General features: G+C 42.7%; 2 protein-coding genes across 3 annotated transcripts; both read left to right on the top strand.

The window, feature by feature from the left end:
- The first annotated feature begins 759 nt into the window (after positions 1–759).
- Positions 760–4376, top strand: coq7 (coenzyme Q7 homolog, ubiquinone (yeast)). 2 transcript variants are annotated; one of them, XM_083906410.1, is made up of 6 exons: positions 760–910; positions 1945–2123; positions 2289–2403; positions 2554–2693; positions 3020–3088; positions 3326–4376. In XM_083906410.1, the coding sequence occupies exons 1-6, from the start codon at positions 826–828 to the stop codon at positions 3401–3403; spliced, it is 666 nt and encodes a 221-aa protein (XP_083762536.1). In that variant the 5' UTR covers positions 760–825; the 3' UTR covers positions 3404–4376. The 2 variants fall into 2 exon arrangements, with proteins under 2 accessions (XP_083762536.1, XP_083762537.1); XM_083906411.1 differs by lacking the exon at positions 760–910 and adding an exon at positions 1214–1346.
- Positions 4377–12849: 8473 nt separating this feature from the next.
- Positions 12850–18890, top strand: notum2 (notum pectinacetylesterase 2; the record flags this gene model as incomplete). The annotated part of the gene is made up of 12 exons (XM_083906454.1): positions 12850–13035; positions 14005–14144; positions 14250–14302; positions 14751–14846; positions 14955–15015; positions 15313–15428; positions 15928–16030; positions 16361–16549; positions 16632–16732; positions 16817–16964; positions 17497–17544; positions 17795–18890. 12 exons carry the CDS (start codon positions 12850–12852, stop codon positions 18102–18104), a joined length of 1551 nt encoding a protein of 516 aa, XP_083762580.1. The 3' UTR covers positions 18105–18890.

Raw genomic sequence — 18890 nt, forward strand, 5'->3', positions numbered from 1 at the left:
TAATCCAGTAATCGTTTGATCCATGAAAGATCAGAAAACGTTAAAAAATGTTTGTCAAACCCGGAAATTATGATATTCTCAAATGTCCACAAACAAAACAATTCACTTTTAATGATTTCTTTGTTATCTGAAGCAAAGAAACCAGAAAATATTCACATTTAAAAAGCTAAAATGACCAGAAATCTAATTTTAAGGATGAAAAAAAGCGAGTTATTAATTAACTTAGTAATTTATTAATAATCGTTTTTTGGACTACAGGGAATTAATCTGGGATATTTATTATTCACAAATGTAAGTCTTCCCATAGATCAAAAAACCCCATTAATAATATAATAATACTTTTATTTATATCACCTCCCATTGATAAAATACAGCTCAAAGTGCCCAGCAATACAACATTAGTATTATCAGTGTTATTAATAGACACATTAAATCAAATAATGTATATTATTATTATTATTATTATCTATGATGAACACTAATAAAACAGCTCTTCAACAAACAAAAAGACTATGAATAAAATAACTCATAACTCTAAGTCATAAAAACAAATATAAAGCAGAAAAATAAATTGAGTAAACAGCATAAAATAAATTTTACATGTAGGATTTTGTTTGATTTAGTTTGAATATTGACGCGCGAGTGCCCAAACCAATCAGGAAGTAGGGGTGATCATGTGACACACGTACGTCACATGGGGGACAGGCCAAGGGAGGGGCTTCCGGGGTCTACGTCATACGCCTGCGCCACGTCCACTTACTGACATTCAAAGACAGTTTGATACTTTTTTCCCACGCTGGTAGTTTAATTATAAACTGTTCGACCATGCACAGAGCCGCGCACACAGCGTTGTTCGAGTGGCCACACGTTGTCGGCTCTGCGGTGACTCGTCAGTGTTTAAAATGCAGAGGTAAGGTGCTGTAAACGTGTCACGTACTCGAGTAGCTAAAATGCTAAAAACACTCAAAGTTAAAACAAGGCTAACGGGGGGTGGGGTGGGGAGGCAACGTTTCATAACAGCGTTGTCAGCCAACTTTGTGTGTTTTATATATGTACATATATGTGTTCCAAACTCACGGTTCTCGGGTCCTTTTATGGCCTCAGAGTAGGGTTGCCAGGTCTAATTAAAACGAATATGCAAAGGCTAATAGAATGGGCTTGGGCACCGCGTTGCATTCTGGGACGTGGCGGTCATGTTGGTGGCTTCGCGAATGTCAACAAACAGCAAGTCGAACGAGGAGAAGAAACAGAAATAAATAAAGAAAAAAGATGTTAATATCCCGAAAAGGATGTGGAATTTACCGGGATATTTATCGGGATATGTCAAATTTGGAAGCCAGGGACAGGTATGTTTACAAAATCGGCTCTCCCTGAGCTTATTTGCCGCCACCAAACACAAGATGCCTCCACACCGCAGCCCCCAAGGGTTATGGCTGTCAAATCTCCTAACACTGTAACAGTACCATTAGTACTATATATACATAATACATATATTATATATTGTATAGATACCTATTTATTTATAGCGATATATAGAGTGTCTTATATCAGCAGTATACATGTAGTGTGCTAATGTGCTTTGGAGAATTTGACATTGTCTTGTCATAGATAAAATAAACATAGGTGACTGATGAGCAATCTAGAGATGTTTTATTTCCCTTCTCCACCCTGTGTGGATGACACAAGGTTATTGTTCTTATCATAAAATGTGGTGACTGAGTAGTGGAGGAGCTGTCCTTCAACTGAAAGTTTGTGGGTTTGATTCCATGCCAATGTGTCCCTGGGCAAGACACTTGACCTCAAGTTCCTCATGTGAATGGGCGTAAAAGATGTGTGACTGCACTGCACATAAATGTCAATACTTAAGTGGATTGAAGGTAACACCATCCTAATCCACACCTGTGGCACTCACGTTCCATTATTTGTCTTCCTGTGGTTGAACAGCACCCATGCGGCAGAGCTTGCGTGCTTACAGCGTTCTCCCGCCCCCGCGGGACAGTGAGGAGAAGGAGATGCTCGACCGAATGATTCGCGTGGACCACGCCGGTGAATATGGTGCTAACCGCATCTATGCCGGACAGATGGCAGTGTTGGGTCGAACTGGGAGTGGACCTCTCATCCAGGTTTGGCCTCAGTTAGTGTGACCTGCACCAGACAACAGTTACACACACTATATACAACTTTGTGGAGTTAGTTTTTCAAAATACAATTATTTTAGTAATGTTTGAGTGCTAAAGATCTTTCTCAAGTGTGACTCTTGCGTGCTCTGCGTTCTGTGTTTTCTGTAGGAAATGTGGGATCAAGAAAAGCAACACCTTGGGAAATTCACAGAAATTATGGCTGAAAACCGTGTTCGGCCCACTGCGTTGTTACCCCTCTGGAATGTTGCTGGGTTTGCATTAGGTTGGTACAATCCTTCATTGGTACACACAGTAAAGTTTAATAGTATCTTATCTGTTTTAAATGTTGACTTTGCTTGAATGGTGATATTCTGATACTGACAGAGTTGTCGTCATGTTGCATCCACATATTACAACTTGAAATATCCACTAGGGGCGGCCACTGCACTGCTGGGGAAAGAGGGGGCCATGGCCTGCACTGTGGCAGTGGAGGAAAGCATCTCGGAGCACTACAACAGTCAGATAAGAGCTTTGATGGAGAAGGATCCAGAGAGATATACTGAACTTTTAAACGTAAGTTGACGACCCCACACACATTTGATTCCAGGGTGTGAGTGGTAAGATGTATTCACATTTTCTTGGCTTCAGGAGGAACCCAGAAGACTACCATTCCAATTTTTTATGTATGACTTTTAGTAATTTTGTAATTCCCTGTGAAATATAATGGCTCAATTATTTAATGGGACTACATAGTCAAAGCTTATTGATGAATTGAAATAAATTCCAAGATTTTACTCCGTGTAACCAGCCACCAGCACATTTCATAGGTCACTGCTGAAATTGCATTTGAATAAGATTTTTTTTTTTTTTTATGAATATCCTTGGGTTTATTTCAATAGGTTATAAAAGAATTCAGAGACGATGAGATGGAGCATCATGATACAGGCCTGGAGCATGATGCTGAATCAGTAAGTATATATTTAGCTTTTATCTTGCATGGTTAATATGTGTTTGTTTACAGATGTTTTTGGCTTTCATGCCGTTCGTTCATTTAATTTTCTAAGCATCGAGGGAATGAGAAGAGAAACATTCGCTTTACAGACCCCACAAATGCTTTTCACAGAAATCTTCAATCAAACTATGCCAAAATAAGTGTTTGCAATGAGATCACTTAGAAAAACTTTCTTTGTTCTTTTTCTTTGCAGCTACCTGGATACTGGCTACTAAAAAATGCGATACAGCTGGGCTGCAAAGCTGCAATATACGCTTCGAAACGTCTCTAATTATGTCGAAAAGTAAACTTTTTCAAATGTTTGTTGACTTGTTGTTGTAAATGCTTTCATTGGATTGTGTTTCTTTGTACCTTTGCCAGATCAAAAAAAAAGGATTGTAGACAGTAAACGGTATACAGTGTAATTCAAGGGCTGATTAAGTTGATGGAGGACGCTACCTTTCCTGAATCACAAGACGCATCTTGGTGAGTGTAGATACTATACTTTCCCAAGCGACATAGTGCATCCATATCCATCCATCCATTTTCTACCTCTTTATCCTCCACATGAGGGTCGCGGGAGGTGCTGTGCCAATCTTAGCTGACATAGGATGATAGTCGGGGTCACTCCCTGGACAGCTCGCCATCACAGGGCCACATAGAGAGAAACAACCATCCACTCACACACCTACAGTCAATTTAGAGTGTCCAATTTACCTCGAAATCTCCATGTATTTGGACTGTGGAGGGAAACCATGTTAACAGATTTGAGTGTTCATTGCATTGACATCTGACCCATTTCTTGTCTAGGCTGGATCTGGCTACATGAAAAACCGTAAATATTATCCTTTTAAAACTATTTCAGTAGCTGTTTTGCGGCGAGTGGAGGCTACAACTGCAGGAAAAGCCCATGTGCACTACCGTTCAGAAGTTTGGGGTCACCTATACAATTTTTTTGTGTTTTCCATTAAAAGTCACACTTTTATTTCTCAAAGAGTTGCAAAATGAATAGAAAATATAGTCAAGACATTGACAAGATTAGAAATAATAAAAATCATCATTTTGCCCTTTCGTCAAAGAACCAGCAAAACTGTTTTCAGCTGTGCTCACATGATTGCACAAGGGTTTTCAAGGGTTTTCTAATAATCCAATAGCCTTCTGACGCGATGAGCAAACACAATGTACCATTAGAACACTGGAAATGGGCCTCTATACACCTGTGTACATATTCCATTAAAAACCAGACATTTGCAGCTAGAATAGTCGTTTACCACATTACCAATGTATAGAGTGTATTTCTGATTAATTTAATGTTACATTCATTGAAAAAAATTGCTTTTCCTTAAAAAATAAGGACATTTCTAAGTGACGCCAAACTTTTGAATGGTAGTGTATGTTTATAAATTTACCAAGACAAGAAATTAACAATTTTTGAGTGATTATACACATACAAACATATGGTCAGTATGTTCTATATCTGCCAATAAAACCTCTTAAATGTCACACGCTGGACCTTCAATTAATGTCGGTCTTAATTGAACAACTGCTTATAAAATGATTTCACAGCATTTCTAATCCTGTTACTTTACATTTTACAATCTTAAAAAAAAAAAATCTGTTTCCTGTGCCTTCACATGCAGGAAGGGACGACGTTTACCTGCAGTTAACGATCTGACGAGCGCTCGGGCTTTGTGTGTGAGGTAAATACCCGATATGCACACGATAAGCACATATTGATACTAGCACGGACATGCCATCATACCCTTCAACAAACTCTCTCGTTTCACATGTAGTAGTTCGTATATCACGCTGAGTAATGACTTGTCATTCTGGCCTAACTGCTAAGCGCCCTCGCACAGCTGTTCTGGGTACATTAGGTCATCGGGAAAGAAGGACTGACAAGAGGCTTGTCCCCGGGGCCCCTAATCTATTAGGCCTTTCAGCAGGGTGAGCAAAGTGTTCATTCCCCCTCAGTATCAGTGTGTGCTCCGTGTACATTGAGTCCCGTCGGTGTCTCCTTTACACACACACTGAAGCCCTTTTCACGCACCGGGGACATGATGGTGTCGAGATTAATGGTCAGTGGCAGGAGCTGATATAGGACTTCAATGAAATCCTTTGATGGTAATCTGGCTCCTGGCTCTTGCAGGCAGTTATGGGGATGTAGAAAAGTGTATACAATATTATACCAGTTATTTGCAGAGACTCATTCACCAAATAACTTACAATAAAAACACATGTAAAATGTCTTTTCTATTCATATTAATATCACAGGTTGCAGAAACGAACTTTTCCAATGGTTATTTATGTTGTTTATTTCTACTAATTGTAGATTAGTCCACCCATCATAAGTTGGGTGGATTGAAACAATTCTTCTAAAGCTACTCCCTAAATGGGTGTTTTTGGGTAGAATCATCATTGTGAGCATGTTATAATTCCCCCTTTAAGCTCAAAACACTGTAATATGATGGCTGTCAAGTCCTGGTCTTGTTTAAATACACCTTTGGCTTCTCTGCAGATACCCTTTAAGTCAAATGTTGTCATTTAAAACAATGAACCAGTGGATCAAGAAAACATTACTATTTTTTTTTTTTACATTGCTTACGTTACACAAAGCTCGGCGTCCTCTCATGCCCTCTGCATTCGCCCCGGTGTTTTCCTTCACACTCGTACTCAGGTGTTCCCTTTGAATTGTCACTCATCCATAGATCAGTGTCCGCGCCACAAGCGACTCGCGGAGGTGAGGCGGTTACTCGGTTTCACGGGCTCTGTGATCTATTTTCCCCCAGCATGAGGTCAGAGCAGTTATTTTAGCTGAGGCGGGTTTCGTACATCAGACTTGACCTCCGGGGTTAATGTGCCGTATGGCCTCCGTTTCTTAAAAATAGGCTCTTCTTTAGTGTCCAATTTAAGCCGCCTTCCCTTCCCGCCATGTTTGTTATGATGTTGAATATGTTTAACTGGATTTCTAGTGTGTATGTAAACCCTTTTATTTTCGTATTTGTACAATGAGGACATTCATTGTTACCCATATGATCCCTCATTGAATATTTTTGATATGATTTGACAAGGACAAAAAGGCATTAAACTCTCTTTCATAGTCACTCGTAAACTCTGGCTCGTATTTTTTTATGCTTACGCAACACAATACCGTGCACAGCTTGGCAAATCAAAGACGGAGCATCATTCATTATCTCAGCCCAAGATTAATGGTGCTGACAGCTTTATAGTAAGGTGCAGCTGTTTAAATAAACAAATGCCCAGCTCCGTTTGTAGCACCATCTTAGGTGAAGATGTTATACCAGTGAATAAAAATGTGCCACTTTTAATGACTATAAAGCACCAGCTCCACATCTAAATGAACTACCGTGCATGTCTATAAACAAAAGATGCCCTTTAACTAGTACTTAATACCTTAATACATTTGCACTACATAAGACAGCTCGATTCTGTGTCCATCTATGGCTGTCGGGAGGATTTCATGTGAATTGTTTAGGTTTCTCAGAATGTCCAGAGGAATCTGCTGAAACACTGACTGAGATATTGGCAACAGGAATTTGAGGAAGGCAATAAAACTTAACTCAACGAGGACTGTCTTGCGAGCCGTGAACAATCGCGGTTGTAAATTTCGAGCAGTGCAAACAATACGACTCCTTATAAGTCATAAAAGCTTTCGGATACAGATTGTCTTGCTTCTTGGCTTGGATTTACTCAGACTGTCAGTCACCAGGCTTTTGTGGGATTTATAGTAAGTAATAGGCAGCAGCATGAGCTCCATCTGTAGCATTGAAAAAAAAAAAAACACAACAGGAATGAGCAGATATTGATTCAAGTATGATGGCATTCATTTCATTTTCTTTTCGTTTTTTTTTGTAAATGCACTCCAGAATGATGGATTCCTTTATAGAAACACCCACAGTTCTGTCATGATATATAAGAAGAAGTCCTTTTGGGGGCACCAGATGTGAACTGTAACATGAACCATCAACTTTAGTGTCGTTTTTGGACACACTGTTTGCACAAAAACTTACACCTCCCGCCAAAATTGTTGGCGACAGAAGAAGCACTGAAGGCGGGAGCGTACCTATGTTCCCCGGGACCTATGTTCCCCGGGTCCTATGTTCCCCGCTTTTCCTTAACGGGTCCAATAATATATAGGGATTATTTTTTTCCCACCATAATTTCCACCATAATTGGTCTATGCCTTTTGATGATTTCATTTAATTAACTTTAATTTCATTAGGCCTATAATATTGACAGTTTACTCTGAAAAGTGCTGGGGACAATATCCATATGCTTACCCTAACCCTTACCCTAAACCTAACCCTAACCCTACCCAGATTATAGGGATGATCCCCTGAAGGCCCAGTGACAAAAAAACCTCCATAGTATTCTTCACTTTTACATTGAGGACACAAAACTATTAATCTTTGTGCAGTTCATACTTAAATGTATTCCCTTTAACACAATGACTGCTTGAGATTTAAGCTAACACTGATGCTAAAGGGCCTTTAGCACAGCAGCGCTTTTGACAGTTAGCGGTAGGAATTTAGCCATCTCAGGCTCAGTCCACACTAGGGCAGGTATTTTTTTGAAAACATAGCTTCTTCTTTTAGGAACAATACCCACGAGGCCTCAGTTTCAGTGTTGGCTCACTTAAGCATGTCAAAATGGCCGTCGTGCAAAGGGGGCCCTCACTGTCACGTCACCTTATATTTCATGTAACGGATTGCACATACTTATCAGAGTATGCATCCTTGATGCTTTAACAAGGGGGTTCCCAGAAGTGAGGGGAACTTTTATTAGCTGACGTGACTCAGTTGAGCTTTTCATATACAGTATGTGATCTCCGGTTATCCGGGTCAACTACTCACAAACAAGTGCTATGGCAAGCCACACTCAGACAGGCAACTCTATAAATAGTAAACAGTAAACATTTTACTGTCCTGTCGTGAGTCTATACATACACATACATATGTATACATGCATGCATACATACAGTACATACATAAGTGATGTCACCATATGCTCTAGATTGCCATTAGTGGCTAGGTTATATAAACCTCAACTGTAGTTTGGTCATTATTGATTGATTTTTCCTATATGAATACACACGTAGAGTGTGTGTGAATGCTAAATGGCTGTGGTGAAAGATGTAAAGATTGTGCACGCTGTTCAAACCGGTGATTAAAATCGTTTGGGTGACCAGGGTGGGCCTGACAAGAGTTGTGACCACGTGTCCACATGTCTCAACGGTGTGAAGTGACAACACATGATGCAAAGAGCTGACATCACTCCAGCTGGAATCTATGATTCACGGACCTGTCACACTGTGCCATCGACCAACTGCTGTGGAGAAAGAAAAAAAACACGCCAAGGTCAGTCTTCGAGGAAGGTTCCTCAGCATGAAACATCTACACTACCGTAAGTTTTGGGTCACTGAGAAATGTCCTTATTTTTTTCAATGAATATAACATTAAATGAATCAGAAACACACTCTATACATTGTTAATGTGGTAAACGACTATTCTTGCTGCAAATATCTGGTTTTTAACGGAATTTGTACATAGGTGTATAAAGGCCCATTTCCAGCAACCATCTCTCTGTTCTTCTATAGTTTAATATAATATAGTTTACTATATTTTCTATTCATTTTGAAACTCTTTTGATGAATAAAAGTGTGACTTTTAATGGACCACTGACCATGAGTTCCTCTCTTGTTTAGTGCCACCATGAGGAAAGAGTTTTTCATTCGTCCAAGCTACTGTGCTGTGGTCACCTCAGTGAGGTAAGCCTTTCATCCTGCAGGCCTATGGTCCTTGTTGACGACAGGAATGTCGTTATGATGCACAAAATATCTGCAAAGTTGAGCAAAAATCTGACTAAATGTGAAAGGGGGGCGGGGCAGCCTGTCGGTGAAGGACCTACAGACGCGTGCCGTAGATGAGAACGGTGCGACCCCTCCTCGGCTGGTATCCATCACTGCACTGACAGGCCCGGTGGTTCGTCCGGCAGGACTCCAAGGCCACGTTGCTGCTTCACTGTGTCATGAGCCCAAAAGATACAGTTCAGTCAAGCACACTGTATGTTGCCCCCACCGCATCCAAAAAACAAAACAAAGCAGGTGGCCCACTTAGGTAAGAGGACAGTATGAAGACCAATAAAACTCATTAGTAAGTTAGGTACGCTCCGTGGAGATGTTTGACTCGTTCGTGCAAACTTGTGACTGATATTTTTGTGATGTGATGCTTTTCGGGTCACTGATGGATGAAGATGCGTCTGGCATGTCGGTATGTCGGTCAGAAGAGCTGTAGTTTCTCACAGCATCCAAAACCTATTCACTTGTCACCCATCCTCTTCTATGGCCGTTACATCACCCCGTAATCCGTCGCCTTGAATCCCTGCTATTGACGCCTCGTCCATTCATCACTTTGATGCATCGACAGTTTGCAAAAGGTTTCCATGCAAGGTCTCTTAACACCTGGTTGTAGGGATAGCATGGACCACTCCACCTCCACTCTTCCCCTGCATGGGGCTTAGCCCTGATCCTGCTAAGACCATCGTCTGTCGCCCTCAAAGACTGAAAGGCAAGCTCTGGCATCGCGCCTCTGACCACGTCGCGTGTCATCTAAGGCTCGTTTTCATGTGGCTTGTACAAATGTCACTCTTATCGGGTATTTATCATGAGCCTCTAACCCCAGCTATCCCCCTCCACTGTTGGTGACAACGTAGATTCAGAGTGATGCCGTTTGCAGATTATCGCGTTACACGGAACGTGGCAAGAGGAGGCTTGATTGAGGATGGATGACGATTTTAGTCGAAGGTTTTCTTGTTTGGTTTTGATGCAACACTTGTGTACAGTTGGTTTGTAGTTGGTTTGGATTGGAGCACCCTGTGGTTTCAGTGGATCATGTGGTTGGGTTTTGAAGTTACTACCTGCGGGTCACAACCTTCTCTGCACTGCGGTGAGGACATAAGAATTCAGCATATGACTGCCGCCTCTGGCTCGTTGTTCTTTGAAGCTATCAGCCGACAAATATTCGAGCTTGTGGCCGGGGCCTTCAGATATCGAGGCCGGCGATGACACACATGCTCAGCAGACAAAGTGCCTGGACCCCCCGAGCTTTAGGTGTCCTGACCTTGGAGGTTGGCTGTGAAAAATAACAACACAAGGGGGAGAAAGAATGCGTCCTATGCTGCACAAGGGGTCAAACTGTTGCTCCTGTCAGGGTGAAGTTCAACATATGAACCTCGTGTGTGCAAAATGTTTGTTTTTTTCAAAAGTTAAGAGACAAAGGTAAAAGACTCCAGGCTTATTGTGTGTGTGTTGGGGAAGTGTGTCTATGGATGCTGACAGGGACCATGTTTGTCCCAGTACTGGTCCTGGTAGTTGAATCACTCGAGATGTAGAAGAGAAATTCAGTTTAAATCCATTGATCTGAAGCCTGCTCTGAGAAACGAATCATTCTGTCCAATCCCATATCAAAGAAAAACAAAATAGCAGCGATGCCGTCTGTCTGTCCGTGACATTCAGGCGAATCACTGATAGATTTACGGCAACTTCTTTGGTTTTTCAGGTATTTGAGGTATCTGTTAAACAGATTGTTGCATTGATTTCTGGGAAGACAGATGGTGGTGTGCATGCTTCGAGACAACTGAAGGAATGAAAAATGGTTCAGCTCAGTAGATCAAATTCAGTATAGTGATGTCCTTAGGGTACATTTTTATTGCGCGTAGGTGCATACAATCTTACAGGCATATTTTCGAGTAGCTTTGTTTTCTTTCTGGCCATACTTGAAAGTAGTTAAAATAGCATGAAATGCTTGAAAATGGGACAAAAATACCATTTACCCCCGGCCAAAGCAATGAGACAATACTTGATAAATCTGTCTGCCTTGGTTGTAAGTCTGTAAATGGTGAGGCGCCGATTACAGTCACAGTGTGATTATGTTAAATGAGATAAACAAGAGTTCATCTTTGGTCTTATTGAACTATCCTTATACTTTAAACTATATTACCTTTATTGTATCTGTTATTTTTCTTCTATATTGGATATTTTCTCCGTCTGTGTATCGCTCATGCTCAGATCTCCTGCAGCCCTTTCAGTTTTAGCAGCTCACCACAGCTCTTGTGCAGCCTTGGGCCTCCCAAGTGATCATTATTGGCTGTGATTGACACGTCGGGATGGTGTGCATTTCATCGATGAGAATTTTAGAGCCCGGGGGGGCTCATGATCTTTCAGGGATCGGTGCTACGTCACCCTTCAACCATCCCAGGGGGGACAGTCGCAGATCAGTTTCAAATACTCGGCATCTTTCTTCACCAAAGGCAAAACCAACCCAACCTGCCATTTAGAAGTGTGCAGCGGACGACCTGGAAGGGGAAGCGACTGTAGGTAAAGACACCTTACACCCTGCATGAAACCAATCAATCTCTTGGATGGGAATGATCTTACCTGCGTGTTTTCTCTTAGATATAATGGCAACATTTTTAATATTCAAATGTTTATCTGTGGAGGCGACTGCACACTGTTTAACAATATTTGCTTGAATGTAACCTATGTATGTATGAGTTTGAGTTTTACAAAGGTTTTTATATAATGTGTTACAGGCGGATTGAAATTTGTCAGTGAAATATTAAATACACGTACCAGCAAGTATCTAATGTATTATCCACATAAAGCAATTACAAAAATATGGAAAGATATTTCTGCTGCCATAGTTGGAAGAGAAACTAGTTAGAGAAAGAGGTAATTTCTTTGATTTTTAAGAGTTAGATTGGTCCTAATTGTATTGATTACAGTCATGGGAATTTTAACAGAATCCATTCAAAGAAGGCAACAGAATTTGCCTAAAAAATACTACTTGTCATGTCATGGTCATTCTCCCATAGATGAACACAGATCATCAATGCTAGGAGCTTTTATTTGGTTAGATTTCTTTCTTAATATAACAAATAATATTGATTTAAAAGAAGTTTTGTGTGTCATGACAGCGCCCACTAAATTGTTGACCATGCAGGAATTTGAGGTGCTCTTGTGTTCGTGGTGTGTGCTCCAGTGACCTCTGGGTCACATGGCACACAAACGGACTACGCAGTTATGCTAGCCATGTAGATATTTAAATCAAAACTCTGGCAATCAGCGGTGGACGGTGGGTGGGAGGGAGAGAAGAATGGGATCGGGGAAGAAGAGCAGTGGTCAGATGAAAATGTGCCAGGTGGTGGGTGTGTGCAATGACTTGAAATATGTTGAAGAGACGTGTGTGTTATCTTTTCTCCTCGCCACTGGCCTTCCAGTACCTCCCCTCGTGGTGTGTCGTCAGCAGTTTTATCTAAGAGCTTGGCAGGAGCTGCACGTGAAAACAGGAGGAAATCTGATCCATATATGGTGGCACTATAAAGCACACGGCGGATTTGCAGCCTTCATCAAAACCTGGTCAAGACTGCATCCCTGCTCATGACTGGCATCCTCCACTCACACCTGACAAGTGCACATTGAACTTTTCCACTCCTTCCTCAGCATCTGCCTGAATCCAGAGGTGCCTCCGCAACAAGAGCTGGTTCTTCTTAGAGAGGTAAGTTCATGTCTGGGTCAAAAGGTGATTTATTTATTTATTTTTGTCCACAAGTTATGGGTAATGAGATTAAAAAATAAAGCACGTTTTTAATGGTTTGCATGTGCATACAAATCCAAATGTAGTGTAAGTAATAAATTATTCTTCTCATGTTGCCACAGACATGAAGTTACTGGGCCACATTGCTTTCTTGCTCCTGCTTGGGGGAATCTGTTGTCAGAACAACCGTAATGCTAAAGCAGGTGGTAAGTCCACAAAGAAGTCTGGTGGGACCCAAGGAGTTGATGTGAGCCAGTCAGCTCCTGTGGTGGATCTGACTCCTGGAAGCACAAGAAGCAATGAGGGCACCGTAGGCACGAGAGGGACTGGAGGGACTGGAGGAACTGGAGGTGCTGGAAGCTCAAGAGGCACTGGAGGTGCTGGAGACAGTGGAAGCACAAGAGGAACCGGAGGAAATGGAAGTGCTGGAGACAGTGGAAGCACAAGAGGCTCTGGAGGTGCTGGAGGTACAGGAGGAACTGGGAGTGCTGGAGGTTCTGGAGGTAGTGGAAGCACAAGAGGCACAGGAGGTGCTGGAGGTACAGGAGGAACTGGGAGTACTGGAGGAACTGGAGGTGCTGGAAGCTCAAGAGGCACTGGAGGCGCTGGAGACAGTGGAAGCACAAGAGGAACCGGAGGAAATGGAAGTGCTGGAGACAGTGGAAGCACAAGAGGCTCTGGAGGTGCTGGAGGTACAGGAGGAACTGGGAGTACTGGAGGTTCTGGAGGTAGTGGAAGCACAAGAGGCACAGGAGGTGCTGGAGGCAGTGGAAACACAAGAGGCACTGGAGTGACTGGAGGAAATGGAGGTGCTGGAGGCTCTGGAAGCACAAGAGGCACTGGAGGTGCTGGAGACAGTGTAAGCACAAGAGGCTCTGGAGGTGCTGGAGACAGTGGAAGCACAAGAGGCTCTGGAGGTGCTGGAGGTAGTGGAAGCACAAGAGGCACAGGAGGTGCTGGGGGTACAGGAGGAACTGGGAGTACTGGAGGTTCTGTAGGTAGTGGAAGCACAAGAGGCACAGGAGGTGCTGGGGGTACAGGAGGAACTGGGAGTACTGGAGGTTCTGTAGGTAGTGGAAGCACAAGAGGCACAGGAGGTGCTGGAGGTACGGGAGGAACTGGAGGTGCTGGAGGCATCGGAAACACAAGAGGCACAGGAGGAACTGGAGGTGCTGGGGGCAGTGGAAGCACAAGAGGCATTGGAGGTGCTGGGGGTACTGGAGGTGCTGGAGGCAGTGGAAGCACAAGAGGTGCTGGTGGCACAGGAGGAACTGGAAACACAAGAAGCTCTGGAGGCACCGCTGAAGCAGGACGGGAGGGTGCTGCAGGAGCTCGAGCAGCTGTGCAGCAGACAGACGACATGAGGCTGCACTTCCTCAAAAACAGCCAGGTTACGTGTAACGATGGAACAGCAGCTGGGTGAGATGTTCTGGATGTTATAATTGCTCCTGCTATATTTGTCATAATAGAGATTTTTAGAGTGTTTCACCATCTCCTCATTCATGTTTATTTGTGGTCCTAAAGGTTTTACCTCAAGGAGTTCAGAGGAAGCCGCCGATGGTTGTTATTTCTGGAAGGTGAGAATTTCAAACGCCCAAATGATTAATTTTGATCCCTAAAGGTCAGCTTGTTTTGGCGTGACAACCCCTCCCACCCCCATTTCCATTGGAATTTTGATGGGGATGTCATCTTCTGTTTTTCGCCTTTTTAGTAGCTGCCTGTCACTTAGAGATCTGGAGTGGGTGTAATTTATCTGAACTGCTCTCCTCCTTGACTTCAGAAAGAATTCTGAATGGAGTGTGCAAAAACCATTTTACTCTATCGTGTTTGTAAGGGGAAGCACTTTGCAAAAGCTGAGAGTCGGAGCTTTTTGGTCCATGCAACTTTGAGTGAATGTATAGTCTTGTTAGCAGCCCGGGGCTGCTTTCCCTCTTCATTCCTCGCAGGCCTTGATGATCGTCTAACGAGTGTCTCCCTTGCTGTGCCGGATGTGAAAGTCTAATATTAGTCTTCCATTATTTTTAGGCGGCTGGTGCTGCTACAGCAAAGAGACCTGCGATTCCAGGTACCAAAATATCCCACGACTCATGAGCTCATCAGGGTGGCCCCAGACAAAAAGAGGTAGGTCAGGCGGCCATGCTTTAAAATGCATACCTTACATGTTCCCATTATTCTTTAAGTAACCTTTAATAAAGACAGGGGGACATTTTTCTGATCTGTGGTTTGCAGGGACTGGAATCCTGTCCTCTCAAGTGGAGGTAAACCCACACTGGTATAACGCCAACATTGTGTAAGTACCTGTTTGTTTCTTCAAGTGTCCAATTATTGTTATGGCTGACATCATCTTTTAATTAAGAAACAATACATAAGATGTAATAGATTGTAAGTTGAGTTCATAAGCAACAGAATCCAGCCTTGCTCAGTTTACTGCACTCAGGGGTTTTGCTGCCTCAGCTCTGCTTCGTCTGGGCTCATGCATAGTTTTCCAATATTTGACAGAGGAAGCGTACTTGCAGCCTTTTCTTCCTTTTCTTTTTTTTTAAGGACAAAAATATTTACTTTTAACAAACGTGAACGTCTTCCTCAGATTCATCCCGTACTGTTCCAGCGATGTATGGAGCGGCACTGGACCAGCGCCAACCAATCCTCCGCGGGCGCGACAAGGCAGAGAAAAAGAACGAGAGAGGAATGTAAATAATGCAAGTAAGTTTCTTCTTTCTTGCTGGAAATGGGCCTCTATACACCTATGTACATATTCCATTAAAAACCAGACGTTTGCAGCTAGAATAGTCGTTTACCACATTAACAATGTATAGAGTGTATTTCTGATTAATGTAATGTTAGATTCATTCGAAAAAGGGCTTTTCCATCAAAAATAAGCTAGTGAATATGCAGCAACCATATTTTTAGTGAGGTCACACATAAGGTCTAGGTGTATTTTCTGCCCCCTCTGTTTTAGCATGTATGGACAACTATTGAGAACAATTAGACTTTAAAACAGTAGTCAAATTAGTTATGCAAAAAGTTGCATAAGCCCTGAAAATTGAAAAGCCCTGTTGTTGTTATCAGCTGTCAACTCCTACTGGTGCCAGGATTTGACCTGTGCCTCTCTTGGACGCACAAAAACACAACAGATTAAACTTTTACACATGTGACGCTCACCATGTTGTGTTGTTGTTGTTGTTGTTGTTGTTGTTATTAGCCGAGTACACCTTCATGGGATCCCTGATCATCCGCGAGGTCATCAAAGACCTCATCCCCAAAGGAATCAAGCAGGCCAAGGTTGTAATGCTGTCTGGCACCAGGTGAGTTTACGCTGACTGCAGCTCTTTGGACGAGAGCCTGCGACCTCTGTCCCATCTGGACCATCTCCACGGCTAATGTGAAGCAGACGAAGCTCTATTTCGAGTGCGCCCTCTTGTCAACAATGAAGAGGAATAATTTATAGTCGACTGTGAGCAATGACATAATGTTTATTAAAGAGCCTTGCCCCTGTAATGGTGAACATTCCTCCCAGGTTAGCAGCATGGTCCTAAAACAGAATCCGCGGGCATGCGTGTCATTCTAACACCCCGAACATAAACATCTCTCTTAAAGCCAAACTATTTATTGATGTTTTTGGCTCCTCCGTGAAGCGCTGGTGGCACAGGTGTCTTGCTGAACATCGAGAGGGTGGCCAGTCAGCTGGAGCAGCTTGGTGCAGAGGCTCAGGTCCGAGGCCTCGTGGACTCGGGCTGGTTCATCGAGAGCAAGCAGCAGAGGTCACCAAACTGTCCGGAGACTGTTTCCTGCTCGCCTGAAGATGCCATCAAGATAGGACTCAGGTAATTTGATCAGAATCACTCACATATTTTCCAGATGTAGAATTTGAAATAAACTCTTTTACTGTACTATTTTATTTGTCAGGCTGTGGAATGGGGTTGTGCCCGATAGGTGTCGGCAGCTCCATAAGAGAGGAGAGGAGTGGCAGTGCTTCTTTGGACACAAACTCTTCTCTACTTTGACCTGTGAGTGATGGTTTGTACCTAAGCTTGCTAAGTTGAAACAGACAGTTGCAGCTTTAATGCTAACCTCTGTTGTGTTTCTTGTAGCCCCTCTGTTTGTCGTGCAGTGGCTGTTCGATGAGGAGCAGCTGAGGGTGGAGAACATCTACGTCGGAGGACAGAGTCTGTCTGAGGAGCAGTGGCAGTACATCCAGAACCTGGGCAGGGAGCTGAAAAACTCCCTGAGAGATGTGACGTGAGTTCGAGTCTCATGGCAACACCGTTTTTGTTGTTTTGTAAGCCTATCAAACTTGGTTTTAGGATTGGATTGGGTTTTTTAACCCTTAAATTGTCAAGTTTTTGCTATGCTGCAGCTTCATTTTATGGTCTTAAAACACACAATTCATTTTCAATATACTTCATGCAAACTGGATTATTTTTGGTTTGATTATTGCAGCCTGGTATTAAGATTAACATATAAGATTAGCAGAAACATTTGTTTACATGCAGTATTTTTGCAGCGTCATAATTTATAAAATACTCACGTTAACACACCTAGACCACCAAAATATTGCTCGTAAAAATGAATTTAAAACTTTTTAACCCTTAAATTGACATTGTTTTTGTCGTGATGCATCAAAAACAGTGACGTGAACGGGTTTCAATGAGCACATTTTGGTGCGTAGGTTTGTTAGTTAAGGTTGTTTATGATAGACATGAAAAAAATGAAGAAAACTCTAAAATGCACAACTGAAGTTGACTTTATTCTTCTGTGTGTCTTTTTGCAGGGCTGTATTCGCTCCATCTTGCCTCTCCCACACTGTGTTGACTAAAAGGTAAGAACTGATACCAAATACTAGTTCACACTTTCCCTAACCTAACCCCTCGGTACCCCTTGAACATACTCATTCTTTTTCTGCACACGTGGACATTAATAGATCATTGTATAAGTGTATTTACTGATTTTACTGTTGTAGTTTTGGGAGCTGACACCCCAAAAAATGTCCAAAACAAAGTACAGACCTTGTTTTCAGACTTTGACATGGCTGATTACAATGACTTGGTCCGTCTTTTTTGTTCTTCCAGTAACTGGATGACCTTTCAAGTGAAAGGCACCTCTCTGCCACGGGCGCTGCACTGCTGGGACCGGAGTCTGGAGGCGACGCGCAACAACAGGACCCCCGCCAAAGGTTGCCCTTTCCACCTGGTCGACACCTGCCAGTGGCCCCAGTGCAACCCCACCTGCCCGGCCTTGGTGGACCAGGCCACCCAGCAGAAGCTTACATTGCTCCAGATGCTTGTAGCCATGGGCCTTGACCCGCAGAGGCTGGGCTTGGATCACCAGGGAGATGAAGATGAAGATTCTCTTGTCAGCATTGTCAGCAACGGTGGCTAAAGCAGGGGAAAAAAAGAAAGAAGTGGCGAGCAGCTTTAGAGGAAGCCACGTGCAGGCTTAACCGAGGGGAAAAGAGTGTGTTGAAATTTTGATGTAACCATAGAAATAGTACAGGAATCTGGTTACTATGTCTCGTGCTGCTCAGCATTCCATTATGCTCCATGTGTCTGTTCAATTGGTGGCTGGTGGGTGTGTCACTGTGTCTGTGTTCCGAGTGGTTTTGCGCTCCCTCTGCTGGACACCGGAGGAAAGAGATTTGGTCCCAGAGTAAATCTGTTTCAGTTGTACCGGGTGGAAGAGGTTTACATTTTAGTCGGCGTGGCTGGACACTGTCCATCGCCATCTTTTCATCAACATGAAAATTCAACTTCAGATCACAGTAGCAGAGTTATGACTGTTGCTGCTTGTGCAAGATGCCACAGTTGTACACGATACACTACAGCTGTTAGTATTTAAAATGGCTTTCAAGGAAGATAGTTTATTCTTTGTACCTAAACTGCATTATTTTGATACGATAGCGAAAACACTAACCTTTGCACACATGCTCCAAAAGACACTGATTATGAATAAGTTTTAGTCTTTAGCTTCTGATGCTAATTACAGTATATACAGTATATATTTTGCACACACACATGCATGCACACTAATCTGTCACACTTGTGATTAATATATTTGATGTATTGTTGTCTAAACCAGTAGATGATCTCTGTCCCGTTAAAATAACTTGCACAGGACAATATATGACAAATACATTTATTAAGAAACTGCCAGTATTACCTTTTTTTT

Source organism: Microchirus variegatus (assembly GCF_963457635.1).
Source record: "Microchirus variegatus genome assembly, chromosome: 19".
Classification (NCBI taxonomy): domain Eukaryota; kingdom Metazoa; phylum Chordata; class Actinopteri; order Pleuronectiformes; family Soleidae; genus Microchirus; species Microchirus variegatus.